This window comes from Rousettus aegyptiacus, unplaced genomic scaffold (genome assembly GCF_014176215.1).
Source record: "Rousettus aegyptiacus isolate mRouAeg1 unplaced genomic scaffold, mRouAeg1.p scaffold_m13_p_17, whole genome shotgun sequence".
Classification (NCBI taxonomy): Eukaryota; Metazoa; Chordata; class Mammalia; order Chiroptera; family Pteropodidae; genus Rousettus; species Rousettus aegyptiacus.
In genome coordinates this window covers 32,639,444-32,653,194 of record NW_023416292.1, presented here as the reverse complement: position 1 = coordinate 32,653,194, position 13,751 = coordinate 32,639,444, and the positions used below count along the sequence as shown (strand labels likewise).

The following is a 13,751-nucleotide window of genomic DNA, read 5'->3' as shown; positions in this document are numbered from 1 at the left end:
ACTATATTTAAAGTTGATTTTTAAAAGGAAGTTTGCAGTGTTGTTTTTCATTATCAACTTCCATCAAAATTACTGGTCAAGATTAAAATCGTTGCTGGAATTAAAACAATTTCAAGAATTTTTTCACTACCAAATTTCGCGAAAGCTTCAAAATGCTGTCTTTAAATGAGATAACATGGTGTATTTTTTCTAATTATTGATGTTAAGGGCCTTTAAGAGGTCAAGGGGACTGTTGCTACCCACATCTGCACTCAGATTATGTCCACAGCTCACGCCCGAGTTGGGTGGGGGGCTGCTGCTCTGTGTTTTAGGTTATTAGAAATGAAATTTTCTAGAGAAGGGCCCAGCACAAAAACGAATTATCGAAAATTATGATCCAGAAATATCAAAATCAATCATGTTTATTGTAGAGAAACAACCGGAGGACGACAGCCCTCAAGCCTTCCTCTCAGCACAGAATGGTTCTCCCCGCCTGAGCCGAGCCGAAGTCCCAGCCAGGCCTGCGCCCCCGGAGGCCTACGATGTCGTGTTGCAGCGAAAAGAAAGTGAGGGATTTGGCTTTGTCATCCTCACCTCCAAAAACAAACCGCCTCCAGGAGGTAAGGGCTGCTGTGTCCTGCGGTCCCTCCCACACTTCCTGTTTTCTGAGTCTCCCGCAATTCCTGTTTTCTGAGTCTCCCATAATTCCTGTTTTCTGAGTCCCCCACTGGTGTTTATGGAACTAATTAAGAATTGTGTACAAATTACCTTAGAGACTTAGCTTTTTCAGAACGATGAATGTTTTCTTTTTTTTTTGTTTTAAATTAGGTAATCCGAACCAAACTTTCCACGTTTATCCATCATCTCAGATTTTAGAAAAGTAATCTGAGTGCCCAGTTTACATCAAGATTATATTGTGGCAGTATATCAGGGATGTGACTTACTAGATTTGGTGTAAGGACAATGCTATTTTTTTTTCAATATGGGGGCATAGATTTGTTAAGTTACGAGAAATCGTGTATGCAGAAACGAATTAAATGCTAGAAGCAGTTGAGAAGCAAAACAGATTACTAGAAAAATCTTGACCTAAATATGTCTTAAATTGTCCTTTTGCGTTATTTAATAGTAATTGCCATATCCTAGCTATAAAGAGACCTTTCTGAATGGTAAAGAGGCATTCTTACCTTTATCATCTATGCTTCATCCAAAGGTAAAAATTTTGCCAGAACCTTTAAAAATTAATCTAAATATCCTGAACTTGGTTTAATGAAATATTCTCATCTGGAAAGGATGAATGTATATATTAATTTCTTTAACAAAAGAGGACTTACCTCTTGTATGTTCAAGGCTATTACGATTCAGCAGATTAAATGTTTGTCTTGCTGTTTCTAAGATTTATGTCTAGGTATAATTGTAAAATCCAGATGAATATTTGTGTCTCACATTTGACTGGTCACTTTATTTTTCCGAGTCAAATGATAACCATCTTCGAACACGTGAAAATGGACTCTTGCCTTTGCCAGCGGATTTGATTATATCTTGGGGAATGAGATCCTTTTAGACTAGGGAGTCACTAAGATCTTAGTAAAAAAAAGAAAACACTTTCAGGAAAGTGTTGCGAGCCAAACCAATTTGCAAATATCTCGCTAAAATTAATGCAATTGTGTAAAGGAAGAAGATTCTGTGACTTGGATGAGTTATCGCCATAGTGTCAGGTCACGGATACCGCTTTCCATGTTCCATAAGCAGTTGCTATGGTAACACTTGGAACTAGAACTGTCACTGATGCTGCGAGGATGATTATGTGGCCTGTGTCAGACAAATGGAAGAAAGCAGCTTTTAGGTGGATTTTATGTTGTATCATTGGAAATCTGTATTTCCAAAAACAAATAACCATTTTAGATGATCGTATTCCCATTCTAATACCGTACAATAATCCCGGGCTTTCAGATCAACGAAAAGAGTGACAGAATATTACTACTCAGTGTGATGGATGCTAAGCACTTTTTATATTGAAGATATTCTTTCTCTGGCACTATAAAAATTAGGGGAGAGTCTAGTGTTCACCATAACACTAAGCAAGATAGAGGAATTTACCAAAATAAGTTCCACGACTTAAATATGTTTAACATTTTTATATCAATTTGTTTATATTTAGAATTTATATTACATGTTAACATATATTAAATATCTTTGTTTATATTTAATTTTTTTAAATATTTGTACACCTATTTAAGTTTTTTCTTAGTATTTGGATGGTTTTGAGTACCATGTAGATGCTGGATCTCTGTATAAGATGGTGCCATTAAGTGTTGGGCTTTGTAATCGAACAAACTTGGATTCAAACCTTGCTTAGGTCTTTTAATAGCCGTCTGATCCGGGACAAATTACATACCCTTTAAGAGCTGCAGTTTCCTCTGTAAAATGAAGAAGATGCTAACACTTCCTGTCTCATATGAGCCTGTAGATTAAAGGAGATAATGCACGTGAAGCCCTTAGCCCGCGCCTTCAGCAAATGTTAGTGACCACTGCTTGTTGTAGCTTCTGCTGCCATTGTCATTACTGTTATTTATAAAATTGGTTGTCACACTGTCTCTTGATTTTTTTTTAAAGAACCTTTAAAAAGTTTATTAATATTTGAGTAATGAGATGGGAAAGAAAGCCCAATTAAAATGTAAAATTGAGGCAGCAGCTAATGTGTGTGTGGCAGGAAATGAGTGTTTGCAGCTCATTAATTATCAGCTTGAATGGTAAATTAGGCTTAGGTTGTCAATGAATTTTATATAAAGTACTTGAGATTTGCAGTCGTGGTGCAAAACCAGAACTTATAATTTCACTGAAGTACTAGTTAATAATCTCACAAAATGCCGAGCAGCCCTGCAAGCAGTCTTCTTGAACCTCCATTCACCTCTTATAGATGGAAGAAGGGGCCCGGGGTAAGCTGGGGGGGGCACCTCACTCTCACACTGAGCAAGCTCTGCACACTGCCTCACGGAGAAAAGGCAGGTGAACTGCCTGTCAGAACAGGTCGTTCTTTATGGGTCTGGTCTTAGTATAGATTGGTATTCTGCTCAGTAAAGGTTATTTTTTCCATCTGATTAAACGTATTCTCTGGTGACATCTGTCGCAAGAAGAGTTCCCAGTAGCATCTCTAATACCAGTTATACAATTCCGAGATTGTCTACCGCTGACTTTCTCAAAGGCTGGAGATCCAGGTTCAGCCTCCTCCCCGGACCCAGTCGGAGTAAGTGCCAAATGAACGGAGTACGTAGGAAAAGACCCAGATTTAAGATGAAAGGCTAGTTTTTGCTTTGCCAGTACTTCAGAGGTTTTCGTGTTTCTCTTTCTTATCCTATACTTTTCAGTTCTGGTTGCAAAGGATTGCTTTGAGAAGGGGACATTTCAAGTTAACTGTCGTTTCTTTGTCTGAAAAGTTTTGTAAGAGCACGAAAGCGATCTCGGCAGCTGGACAGTCCAGTCTGTGAGACAGATTCAGGCCAAACATGAATGAAGACAGATAAATTGGCTTTATGGCAAATGCCTGTGGACTTCATATACCAGCAAAAGCAGGGCTGGACTTCCGACTTTTCCTTAGCTACTCGCACCCTAAGGCATTACCTTGAAAGCTTCTCAGTCCATTCAGAGAATATGTTTCCACTAGTCCATTTGCGGTTTTTAACCATTTCGGTGGTGCTGCTATAGATGCCAAGACAATAACAGTTGGACCGCTTTTACCTTCGAAGCCTCACCCAGACGACTAACCCTTCGGGCACTCCTGCACTAAGATCCACCGATTCCTTTTGACCACATTGCTTGCCCGATGAGAAAGAGGACTTCAGAGATCAATTCTGTTTGATGCGTCCCCAAGTCCGAACAAACCCCTTTCAGGATGCCAAGGAGCTGAATGATTTTCCTCTCAGGGGATCCAGAATGGACACTATGTGCAAGTAAATCTTTTCCATGAAGGAAAATAACTAAGGTGTTGATTTCGAAGGTCGCCACAGGGCCACCATGCGAGTCACCGTGTGTTTCTGATGTGCCAGCCGTGATACTGTGTCAGTGATTCTGCCTGTAGGGCCTGGCACAGGACGCGCGGCCCTTACTGCTCCGGCTTTTTTCTAATTACTTTGTTTGTAAGGACAATGGCATAATAAGTGCTTGATGTAATTCAGAGCTAAAAGGCAATTGCTTCCAACATTGACTTCCTCTACTTTAAGATAAAAATCTCTTACTGTAGAATTCCAGAAGAGCCAAGGAATGGCAGTTTCTGTTGGAACATAAATCACAGCCAACAATGACTTCGAGCCAAAATGAAGATCTATTAAAGTGTCCCTAATATACACCAAACAAGACTCAGAAATACTTAGAAAAGAGCTCATTTTACTATGGAAATTAAACAGAATTAGAGTGCCATTTAAAATATTAATTATCCCTGTTCATAACAATCAGCAGGAGCCCACATACCCGATAAGTTTACCTAACTAGGTAAGGAAATTTTTAGAGAACATGGGAAGAACATCTGTATCTTAATACAAATGCCTCCTATTAAATGGTGAAAGATATTTGGATGAGATTCCTGGATATCATTTTAAGCTGTAACAATAGGAAAGCATCTTAATGGTCTATGGAAGCATTTAGCATTAGAAGAACTGCACAGAGTGTCTTTGCAAAGGTCTTAGGCCCAGCTTTGTGCATTCAGGGTAGAATTTTATCCATGAGCCAAATAATCTTAACACGAACCACTTATGTTCTATTTCCATTCAGCGTCTCTAATTTTAAAAAGATCTGAAGGCAAAAATAAAAGGAATGAATTTTGCTATAGAACTAAGTATGATTCATTTTTAATGCTCATTTATTTCACTGTGCTGGATTTTGGACCGGGAACTTTTGAGTCCTAAACTTGAGTTTGAACTGCATTCACTTACAAAGTATCTCATGGAAGTGAATGCGCCTTTAACAGAACCAAAGATGGTCTCATTGGAGCAGTTTCTAAAATAGCCAAAAGCACGACGCAGCCCGAAAAGCCAACAATAAACAAGAAACATCAGATTAGCGCAAAATTATCAGTGGGGTCAGTAGCCTTTAAACAGGATTATTAAGATGACACTATAAACGTCGGAAAAAGGTTTAAAAGGTTTGTGGTAAGTGGAAAATAGCACAGAGGTTTATATGCTGTAGTTGCAACGATGTAAAGAGTAGGCGCGTCGCGAAAGGGAACAATAGCATGAAAATGGTTGCATTTGGAGAGGACGAGCACACTTGCTCTTCTGCTGTATTTTTTAAAGCATCTTTGATGTTATTGTGTAGAATTTTTAAGTAATACTGATGATGATCAATGCAGCACTAACAGATGTCTCGAATAATTGGGAAACCTGGGGATTTGTTTCTCGTAGTTATCCCCCATAAAATCGGCCGAGTCATAGAAGGAAGTCCGGCCGACCGCTGCGGAAAACTGAAGGTCGGAGATCAGATCTCTGCGGTGAACGGCCAGTCCATTGTTGGACTGTCCCACGATAGCATTGTTCAGCTGATCAAAGACGCCGGCGTCACTGTCACGCTGACCGTCGTTGCTGAGGAAGGTAAGAGCCCGCGGACCCGCCTTCCCCTCGCTAACCCGGGGGGCTCAGAGCCCGCGGCAGGCAGCGGCGTCTTCCGGCACTGCCGGGGTCTCTGTGGCGATGGGACCCTGCGGTTTTATCACTGGAGTCTTGCGTTCTGCCTTTGCCGTTTAACGAATTTAAACGTTTATGATAAAGTCAGCAGCTCCAGAAAAAGAATCCATCTACTGAGTGGTGGCCATGTATGTATGTACCGGACAAGCAAGTCCCCAGAAGTGAAAGGGATCGGAATACTTTTCAGATTTTATTTTCTTAAAATGACGTCTTAAGCCTCTGCATGAGGGAGAGGAAATCCTCTGAAGAGTTCAAAGGAAGTCACTGAAGGCCTTTCATGTCCGGCCTGTACCAAAGTGTGCCTTTCCTCGGAGGCAGGGCTTTGTTCTGGGCACTGCCTTATAAGTGGGGAGACAGAGCGTGTAGGGGTGGCCAGTAAATAGGGCATAAAATACAAGCAGTGTCTCGCCTTGCTTTAAAGCTGCCTTTTGATCAGTAAGAATTTCTAATTAGGAGCCATTTTGAATAGGACCAGTTCATAGTCTTTGTGAGTTACAAGGTAACCATTACATAATGCTCATTCCTTTTCCCTGATTTTGTAAAACTAATGAGGAGAAGCCAAAAACAGCAGAATTATGAAGGGTCAGTCTTGCATATTAAAATCGCTCGTACTACAGTGTGTATTCATGTCCCATTTCCCCCAGGGTCCTTTAATCTAGTCAGTTTTCGGGTCTTTGAATTGTCGTCTCTTTTTCTTTCTCTCTCTGCTGCCTCTCATACGTTTTGATCTAAGGTATTAAATCTCCTTTCTGTCCCAGATCCTGTAGGGATCCCATGTGGACCCGAATTCACCTGGTGGCTCTCAGAGGCCCTTTTTAGTGCTAGGAGCCTGTGACGTTCCCGGCTCTGCCCTTTTCCCTTCTCTCATCTGTTGCGCAGTGTGCCCAGACTCTGTCCCAGCCTCTGCTGATTCTACCTCCTAAAATCCTCCTCAGTAGACGCTCTCGTGTTTTTCCACTATCTGCCTTTAAAGTGTACCTCCCAAGCCCTCTCCCGAGCGAGGCCTCGTTGTCCGTGCGCATGGGCCTCCTCCTGCGACCCATTCAGCATCGTTCTTATATAACTCTCTCCCTGTTAAAACGGAGCACTTGCTCTTTGAAGACAAAGGAAATATTACCAATTGACTATGATACCTAGTAGGTGCTCCATAAATATTTTTGAATGAAGGAATGAGTAAATGGTGAATGAATGAATGAATGAATGAACGAAGTAAAAGTCAGATTTCAGTTCTGTGCCTAGCAGAGGCAATATAATCCCCATAGAGGAAGGAAGACTTTTGACAGAGTTCCCTGACACCTATTAGCTAGTTGTGTGACCTGAAACAAGCCACTTAACATTTCCGCCCTTCAGTTTTTTATATATGGAACAGGAATGATAGTATCCATTTCAGGACCATTGTGAAGACTAAAGGTGAAAACATACATAGTCTGTGTAAATCCCCTAAGGTTTTCATCTGACGATAACTGTCATTATTTGACTGCATCTTTGCAAAGCCGGCTCCCTCATTCAGGTCCGTGCTGAACTCTCTCCACCTAAGGAAATAATAATATTTAATAAACACTGTGGCCGACATTGTCTTTAAATACTTTAAATCTATTAACGCATTCAGTGCTCACACTAATCTCAGGTATTTTCCCATTCTGTAGATGAGGAAACTGAGTCACAGAGCAGTTAGATGGCATGCTCATGGTCATGGAACCAGCAAGGGACACCATCAGTATTAGAAGCAGGCAGTTTGGCTGCAGAATCTGCCTCTTAACCGCTGCTCCCTCCCTAACCGCTGTTCCTGAAATAACCCCGTGCCTGCCTCTGGCCTCCTCTCATCCCTTACCTGCTTCGCCTTTCTTCATTGCAGTTACCTCAGCACTTGCTGAGATTATGTAACTGTTTATTTGTCGTCATCTTCTCCACCAGACTAAAGTCATAAGATTCATGAAGTTAGAGATCGTGTCATGTTCAGTGCTCGATCCCAAGGGCCTAATACAATGTTAGACACACAGTAGGTACTCAATAGAATTTTTTTGAATGAAGAATTGGCATAATTTGGGTGAGATTGCTTCATCTCAGTTTCTTTACCATGACCTCCATAGCCTGCATTTTAGCCTTAAGTTTGTTCTGTGACCCACAAAGAAAAGCAGGCTCGAGTGCCACAGGAAGTGCCACTTCAGGGCTGTTCCGAGGACGATGCGTAGAGTGCACTTGTCTCTGCTTGACATGCAGTAGTGGTGGAAGCTGCTAGAAGCAGTGCAGCTGGCAGTAGTACAGATAAGTGTTTCTCAGACCATCTACAGAAAAAGGCCAGTGGTTATTTTCCAGTCCATCACAGACCAGCATTTTTGTGAAACATATAAAAATTAAATTAAAATATATATATATATATAATTGCTCTATCAAATCATTATAAAATTTTCTAAATACTTTCGAGATCTGTACACATCTCATTGCTGACCGACCCATGAACCTCACACCGAGTAATGCTGAGATAGATAGGTCAGTAGTGGAAAGACGAATTCTTTCTCTTAGTATATTTTCCCCCCAAATTATCCTTTATTGTTGATCGTGTTTTCTCTCAGTTTGTCTAAAGTTGCTTGATCATTTCTCTTAGAGTGAAAGCTTAACTTTGACATTCCGGCCCAAAGACCTCTGGACGCACTCAAGTTTTCCCATAAAATGCCAGCATGCAGGGAAATGGAAGGGTGGGCGGACCGTCCCTGGCAGGTACCCACCGCAAGGTGTATTTCACGCGTAGGCACAGCCCCTTATGTGTGATCACATGTGACATGTAAAATCACGTTTCGATGATTACACCTTATTTTATTATACTCTGAGTTTTATTACACTGTGGAAACATTCAGAGTCTTGTTTTTCTCAGGAAAAAAAAAAAATAGTGTCTCTTCTGTCCATGAAAGTCCCATTCATAGTTTGTAAGTGTTTCAAGTTTCTCATTGTATTCAGTATCAAATCTATCAACTGCACCGAGAAGTCAAATGAGTATTTAAAGCACTAGAGCTGTTTTCAGACACCCGCGTCCAGATCTGCCTCGCAGCTGCCTTTCCACCCTCCTGAAACCAATCCCGGGCTCTGCACAGATGAAACACAGTTGCCTGGGGGAGGAAGAACTTGGTCCCTTGACTCTTTTTCTCCTTTTGCCAGACGCTATTTCATATTCGTGCTTGTTTTGTTGAGAAAATGGTTAACGCAGCTCCCCGACCACGTCGGGGCCGGTGCAAAGCGCTCCGGCACATGCGTGACGCGGGACTGTCCGCCTGTCTCGTGGCCTGCCCGGCACTGGCCCGGCCTCCGCCACCATGCACAGAACACACATTGATCATTTATGTCTGGCTGTTCTTGTGTATTGTAAAGAAATCTTTCCATCGCATTATTTTTCAAGATCGATTTCTGGTTTTGTGTCAGGCCTCGTTCAGAAGTCACTGAGGGCCACCGAGGACCGCGTTCCAGTGGTCTGGTGGTGTTGCTATACTTTTTGTTTCGTTTCGTTTTTTCCATTTCTCTATCCGTTCGTTCCTATTTGTCTCCGTTTCCCGCTCTCAGTCCCCTTCCTATTCCCCCTGGAGACTGTTCCGCTGTGTTGTATATGGCTCATTTTACTTATGTATCTTTTAAAACACATATTTTTGTGTGTTGGCATTTATTTTTGAGTTATATAACTGGTACTGTGTTATAGGTTTTATGCTGGGTTTTTTTTTTTTTCTCTCAGAACTATATGATTTTTTAAAAATGTCACTTTATTATTCCAGGCACCAATCCAGGATCTTACATGGCATTTAGTTTTCATATCTTTTTTTTTCTTTTGATTGATATATAATTCACATGCTATAAAATTCATTAAAGTACAATTCATTGGTTTTAGTATACTTATAAGGTTATGCCGCAGTCACCAGGAATTCCAGACCATTCTTTCACCCTTACAGGAAACCACTCATCTACTTCGCCTCTATGGATTTGCTAGATATTTCAAAACTCCAGCTGCAGTTTTTATTGGGATACATTAAATATGTATTAACTTTAGGAAAATTTATACCTTTAAATATTGTCATTCCACCCGAGCATGAGCTGTCTCTCCAATGATTTAGATCATCTGTTATGTCCTTTAGTAGAGTTTTAGAAAGTTCTCTCAAAAGATTCTTATTTATTCTTGGTAACGATGGCTCCCACTACATTGTAACGTTTGTCACTATAGTTTAACTATGGAATTTTGTGTTTATCTAATACTACTCTTTTTCATAAGTAGTCACATACCGAAACTCCAGAAAAAGTGTAATTCTCGATGAGGGAAGGAGATACTTAACCCATTATTGCTTTACTGCTTGAACGGTTTTCAGGTAAAATTCACCGAGATCATAGGCCTCTTTGGCCTCATGGAATATCTAACTTTGAGAAGTACAACAGCTTTTAACATAGAAATAAGTTGGAGGAGCCACGTGAGCATGGGTTGAAGGACTAAAAATGAAAAGAAATAGCAACAATGGAAAGTTTTATTTAACCTGTGGAAACGGGTATAAAAGATGTCACTGCCTTTTGCCCGGCAGTGACATCTTTCACCCTGAGGGGACAGTAGAGGAAATTCTGAAATAGATCTAGTTATTTATACTCTCCTATTCTGAAGTGACACACCCATTGCTCTGGCCACGCTAGGGAAGCCAAAAAACGTTCTAAATTGAACTCGTACAAGGGTGCATGTTACCTCCCAGTCACCTCGTTGATGGATGTAATTTTTTCCATGAGTGCCCATTCCCTTAGTAGTAGCCATGACTTTACAATGACAGGAGAATCCGGCTCTATAATGAACACTCAAATGCAGGGGCGGGTAACTTGAAATCGACATGCCCAGTAAACAGAGGTGGAAGAACTTCCCGGTATATAAGGTGCGGTTCCTGTAATCAAGTTGATGGTCTAGCAGGAGAGACCAGTGTTCGCTTAGTCTCACAGTGCGTTAAATGCCATGAAGACGGTGTGCTTAAGGAGCCGGGTATGATTTCACAGAGGACGTGATGCTGTGAACAGGAGGTAAAGTGGAAAGGCAGAAGCACCCAGGTGGCATGTTAGACTGGCATCTTACGAGCAACGCAAGGTTACCAGAGATGTCTAGCGAGGCAGTGGCATGTTTCGGTGTGCGTGCTAGGCCTGGAGCTCGGGGAGCGGAATGAAGACGAGACCGGCGGCGAGGAGGCCAGTGAGGAGGCCGGTATGAGTAACTCGTTGAGCTAATTAGGGAACTAACCTCGTGATAGTGATATAAAAAGAGCAACAGACAAATGTCCAGGTCACCTTCCACTCTCCCGTCCAGGAACACTTGACGCTAAACAGGAAAGATGGCCCTTGGGGAAGTTCTGCAAACGCTAGTCCTGCACCCCGACATCTGGTTCCCACTGCGCAAACCCACGCGGGCTCAGGAACCCAGCAGCCCGAGGCAGCACTGGAAACCCCCAGGGCCACCACAGCCGGACCCCGGGGCATTGCCCTCCTCCTCCACCTGCTGTACTCTCTAGCTTTCAGTTGCAAGAAGTTCTTAAAAATAATTTGTTTTTAGTCCTAAGAACTTGGAAGACCGCTTTAATGCAGGCTTAGAATCATGATGCTTGTAGTAGAGCCTAAGTTTTTGCTTCCTCAGTAGAAACTGCTTCCTGAACACGTGCATCCCTTGTCGTTAAGGTCAGTCTTTCTCTGTTACATTCCAAGATTGTTTATATCCGTTTCCACATGTTCTAACCTAAAAGTGGCCTCTACATCGAGCATTTTTTTTTTGCTAAATAAGGTAAATATTTCAGAATATACACTTTAAGAGAAATATAGCCCCAAATAAGACTTCATCATTTTGAGAATTTGATGATTATAATAGAAACATTTCTATAATGAATATACCAGGCACTGTTTTAATCATATATTTTTATATATAACTCTATAAAAATGAGGTAGCTGTAACTTCCTTTCTATAGATTAGATGTTTGGAAACACAGAGAATTTAAGTAATTTGCTCAACACACAGCCAGTAAATGATGAGGTCCATCTTGCTTCAGAGTTCATGGTCTTAATCTAACCTATGCTCACTCTCTTTGATGTTTTAAATATCCTATGTTTGATATTTGGACAGGATAAAATATTACAAAGTTTCAGCTTTAAAAAATGCATCTGGCAGCCTGGAGAGCTGCTCATAACTGTCATCTCCTGCGACTTGCCACCTAGTTCTGGCTGCTGTGCTTAGTTATGAAATCTGCCTTCAAAGAACAACAGGAGATCTGGAGCTGTGGCAAAGGATGCAGAGACAAATGTTGCTTTGTTCTCACTCATGTTCGTGCCCTTAGAAAATAGCAGGAAAATCTTCACAAACATTTGTCAACACTCGGGATGGTTTTATAAGTTGGTCTTTGGTATTCAGTGCCAGGCAAGGTAACTGCTCCCATGTTAAAGACGCAGGTTCAAAGATGAGTGTGGGTTTGCAGACGTGCCCCTGTGTTCCAGCTGTCCCGAGTCCTGTCACTGCCATCCAGAGTGGTTTCCCAGTTATGGGGAATGTGCTCTGGAGACCCACACGCTGGGCTACAGGATGTCCTCGTGGTAACATTACTACGTTCATTTCAGATTTTCTTGTTATGTGAACGATCAGAACAAAGGTGAAGGAGGGAAAGCGTGTGTAGTACGGATTGCTAGTCTCTTCAAACATAAAACATGCATCAGAAGCCACAGAGAAATAGGTGGCAATGTTCCACTCACTGCGCCATTGGGGTCAGTCACTAACGTCGGTGAAGCAGTAACCACTTTCATAGATCCACTTGGCCTTCACGTTTTTTGTACTGATTCTTATTTCTATTGTTTTCTCTTTTGAACAGAGCATCACGGTCCACCATCAGGAACAAACTCGGCCAGGCAAAGCCCAGCCCTGCAGCACAGGCCCGTGGGACAGTCACAGGCCAACCACATACCTGGAGACAGGTGAGGCTGTTCTCAAGTTTTGGTTTTTCCTCCCATCGCCCCGCCCCCCAAGCCAGGGTGGGGTCAGACTGAGCACTCTTGGATTTCCCAGCCTCCACCTGCTCAGTAACCGTTACCCCGTTCCTAGCCCTATCCCAGGGCACAGTGTAATCATCCAATCATGCCTGACAAGCGGGGATTCGAAAGGAGCTACGTGAGCGCTGGCTCTGCTGCTCTGGGCCCTCCTAATTTGGGGAGGGAAGCCCCAGACCCGTGTGGATTGCTGTCCTCTCAGCCTGAGCAGGATTTGTACCTATTTCTTTCCTCTTTCGTTGAAAATATGAGCCATAGAAAAAAAATTAGGTCTCAAGAAACTCAGCATCCTCACAGGTGTTGGTGCTGCAGGAGAGTTCACTATGACGGGGTCAGCTTATCTGCCCTCTGGTTCAGTTACTCGTGTGCAGTTTCCCTGGATGCTATCTGCACTGAGATGCCCTTAAAAACAGAGCGACATGGGGGCAGCTGGTAGACCACGCTGTGCCGGTTTAATGACCAGGTGTTTGCCTTGCTCTGGCTGCTTCTGCGTGTAGCGTGTCGTCGTAGCAGTTTGTCAAAGGGAGAATGGCAAGGTTCAGCTTTTTAAAAAAATTAAACCACCTATACTTTTAGCCTTTTAGTTTTTCATTTTCTCAGTTCAGAAACTGACTGATTTCTCTCTTGTAGAAGTGCCCTAGAAGGGGAGATCGGGAAGGACATCTCGGCTTCTTACAGACATTCGTGGTCCGACCACAAGCACCTTGCACAGCCTGACACCGCGACAATTTCCGTTGTAGGCAGTCGGCACAGTCAGGTGAGTGAAGACCCACCCCCCCCCCCCCCGATGCGGGCCACCGTCTTCATTTGCCAAATCACTGACACTTGGTGAATTCTTATTGCAGATCAGCTCAGATAAATTCGTTCCCCAAATTAATAATTCTTGAATACCTACTATGTGTTTGCTTTTAGCTTCCATGAGAGAATGTAAAGAGTGAAAGACAAGTGTGCCCTGCAGAAAAGGAGAAATATGAACCCTCGGTTAAATACTTGGAAAGAGCAGTGTTCGAGTTAGAGTTTGGGATTTTTTTTTTTTTGGGGGGGGGGATTAAAAGAGCTTAAAGAACTTAAACCTTA

General features: G+C 42.3%; 1 protein-coding gene across 2 annotated transcripts in view; it reads left to right on the top strand.

Annotated features, from left to right (window-relative positions):
- MAGI3 (membrane associated guanylate kinase, WW and PDZ domain containing 3) overlaps positions 1 to 13,751 on the top strand; it is a 173,794-nt gene that overhangs the window by 153,427 nt on the left and 6,616 nt on the right. For both annotated transcript variants that reach the window (XM_016124324.2, XM_036235067.1), the window contains exons 15-18: positions 411 to 599; positions 5,373 to 5,558; positions 12,500 to 12,602; positions 13,305 to 13,431. In XM_016124324.2, coding sequence (XP_015979810.2) covers positions 411 to 599; positions 5,373 to 5,558; positions 12,500 to 12,602; positions 13,305 to 13,431 — 605 coding nt within the window. The remainder of the gene's footprint in view (positions 1 to 410; positions 600 to 5,372; positions 5,559 to 12,499; positions 12,603 to 13,304; positions 13,432 to 13,751) is intronic.